Genomic DNA, 1,842 nt, shown 5'->3' with positions numbered 1-1,842 from the left:
AGAGAGCTCTGAAAGAACTGTAACCGGCCTGATGGGTGTGTGGGATAATTGCTGCAGCTAAAGGTTAGTCAGGCTGGCACAATTAGGCGAGGGTATATTATTTGGGAAGATCCTAAAGCTACTTCTGCCTATCTCGTATGAGTCCAATGTAACAGGGTTTAAATTCATTGAAGAGTGGTTTTAGAAACCGGGCTAGCATCTAGTCTGTAAGACCCTTTTCAACTCTGACTCTTTACAGAAGTTTAGTCAAATCTCCTGACAAACTTCCCTCCTAAATCCTCTTCCTTTCTCTCCTCCACTTACCGCTGCTCTTTAACAACATTGTTGTTTTCCTTCCTTCCAGTTCTTGGAGCAATGGAATATCTTCTGCTCGAACAGCCAACTCATGTAGCCTTAAGCAACAGTACCATCTCACTTGAATTCCACCATTATTATGATGGAAACGTGACGCTGAAAAACGTGTCCATCTTGCTGCTGGAAGCTGGCACCAACCAAACTGTTGCAAAAAAACAGCTCTCACAAAACCAGTACCAAGATATCGTCGTATTTGAGTGTTATCATTTTAAGAGTGTGGGGAGCTACTGGTTCAGAATGGTCTCTGAAATCAGCAACAGCTCCAGTACCTGGTGGAATGAAGAGAGTCTTCCTCTTGTTGTGAAGTGGCCTGAATTTCATATTGATCTAAGGAGGACCCCAGAGAGACTTGGGAATTCCCTTCAGCTCGGGTTGTTTACCAGTGAATACTTGTGTCCAATGAATAAGACGGTGATTTCTCTGGATGTAATACTGACTAGCAGCTTGTATGACTTAGGAAAATTGATCTCAGATGAGACTGTAGGCCTGAGAACTTACAAAGAACTGTCTCTTTCTAGGTCTCAGTGGGTGACAGTTGACTGCCATGTCGTTGGCCAGTTACAGTTAGCATATGTTGCGGCCTTACTGAAATCAACGACGAAGCATTCCATCATTGCTTCAACGGGACCTGTTGACCTTATGCACAGGTTTGGATACAAGATCCTTGTAACACAGGAAACAATGTGTGAGTCTTCTGTTGTGGTTTCAGTCATTCCTCCTCCATGCACTTCTGCTGGGGGGCACATTGTTGTATTCAAAGAGCCTCTTGAACCTCCGAGTCAAAAGGCACCGAGGATACAAGAACGCATCCTGAATCCAGAGGACAACCAGATAGAATTCAACTGCACTCTGTTTGACGAGGGAACAAATAAATACTGTTTTGAGTTTAGACGGTCGAGCCGAACTGATTCTCTGCCACAAGCAAAAGAATGTGTGCTAATTCTAAGGAATATCGGTTTGTATTGCCTTTCAAAAATGCTTCATTAGAAAAGCTGGTGGATTATGATGGCCATATGCCATTAATCTGTGCATTGCCAAACCTGGAATATAATTATAACGTCGCAGCGTAATCTGTTACCTTCTGTGGTCACCACTGTCCACCAATGCAGAACTGCACACACAAGATGGAATTCCATAAGTCATTATAGAATCCTTTTCCCCATTTTCTGCTGGTCCTTAGCGGGATGAGTAGTGGTGTGCATGGCTGGCTGCTGATGAGGGAAGAGAGAAATTCTGTAACGTCTTATGGGGATCCCCTCCTTATGGATGCAGCTTTATTTTGTGGGTCAAGATGGAATGGAAGCCTTAGAAGGCTCTGTCCTGTCTTCCTTCCTGTTGATTCTGTGCTGTCGCTCTACACACTGAAGACACACAGCTTTGTCTCTCCGATTCTGAGTTTCTTATACAGCAATTAACAAGCAAGCCATTATTATTTATTATTAAAGTAATAATGGTCTGCAAGCTTGCACTTTGTTCTAATTTATTAGC

At 43.2% G+C, this 1,842-nt stretch overlaps 1 protein-coding gene across 1 annotated transcript; it reads left to right on the top strand.

Moving 5' to 3' along the window:
• Positions 1-343: 343 nt before the first annotated feature.
• On the top strand, positions 344-1,309 carry LOC107125163 (thrombospondin type-1 domain-containing protein 1-like; the record flags this gene model as incomplete). Its single annotated transcript, XM_015428614.1, has 1 exon — positions 344-1,309. A coding segment is annotated over one exon (966 nt), but the record flags the coding sequence as incomplete, so codon positions are not given.
• Between the last annotated feature and the right edge of the window lie 533 nt (positions 1,310-1,842).

The sequence above is a fragment of the Gekko japonicus genome, unplaced genomic scaffold, assembly GCF_001447785.1.
Source record: "Gekko japonicus isolate JY-2015 unplaced genomic scaffold, Gekko_japonicus_V1.1 scaffold18912, whole genome shotgun sequence".
Taxonomy (NCBI): Eukaryota; Metazoa; Chordata; class Lepidosauria; order Squamata; family Gekkonidae; genus Gekko; species Gekko japonicus.
This window is presented reverse-complemented; position numbering and strand designations above follow the sequence as displayed.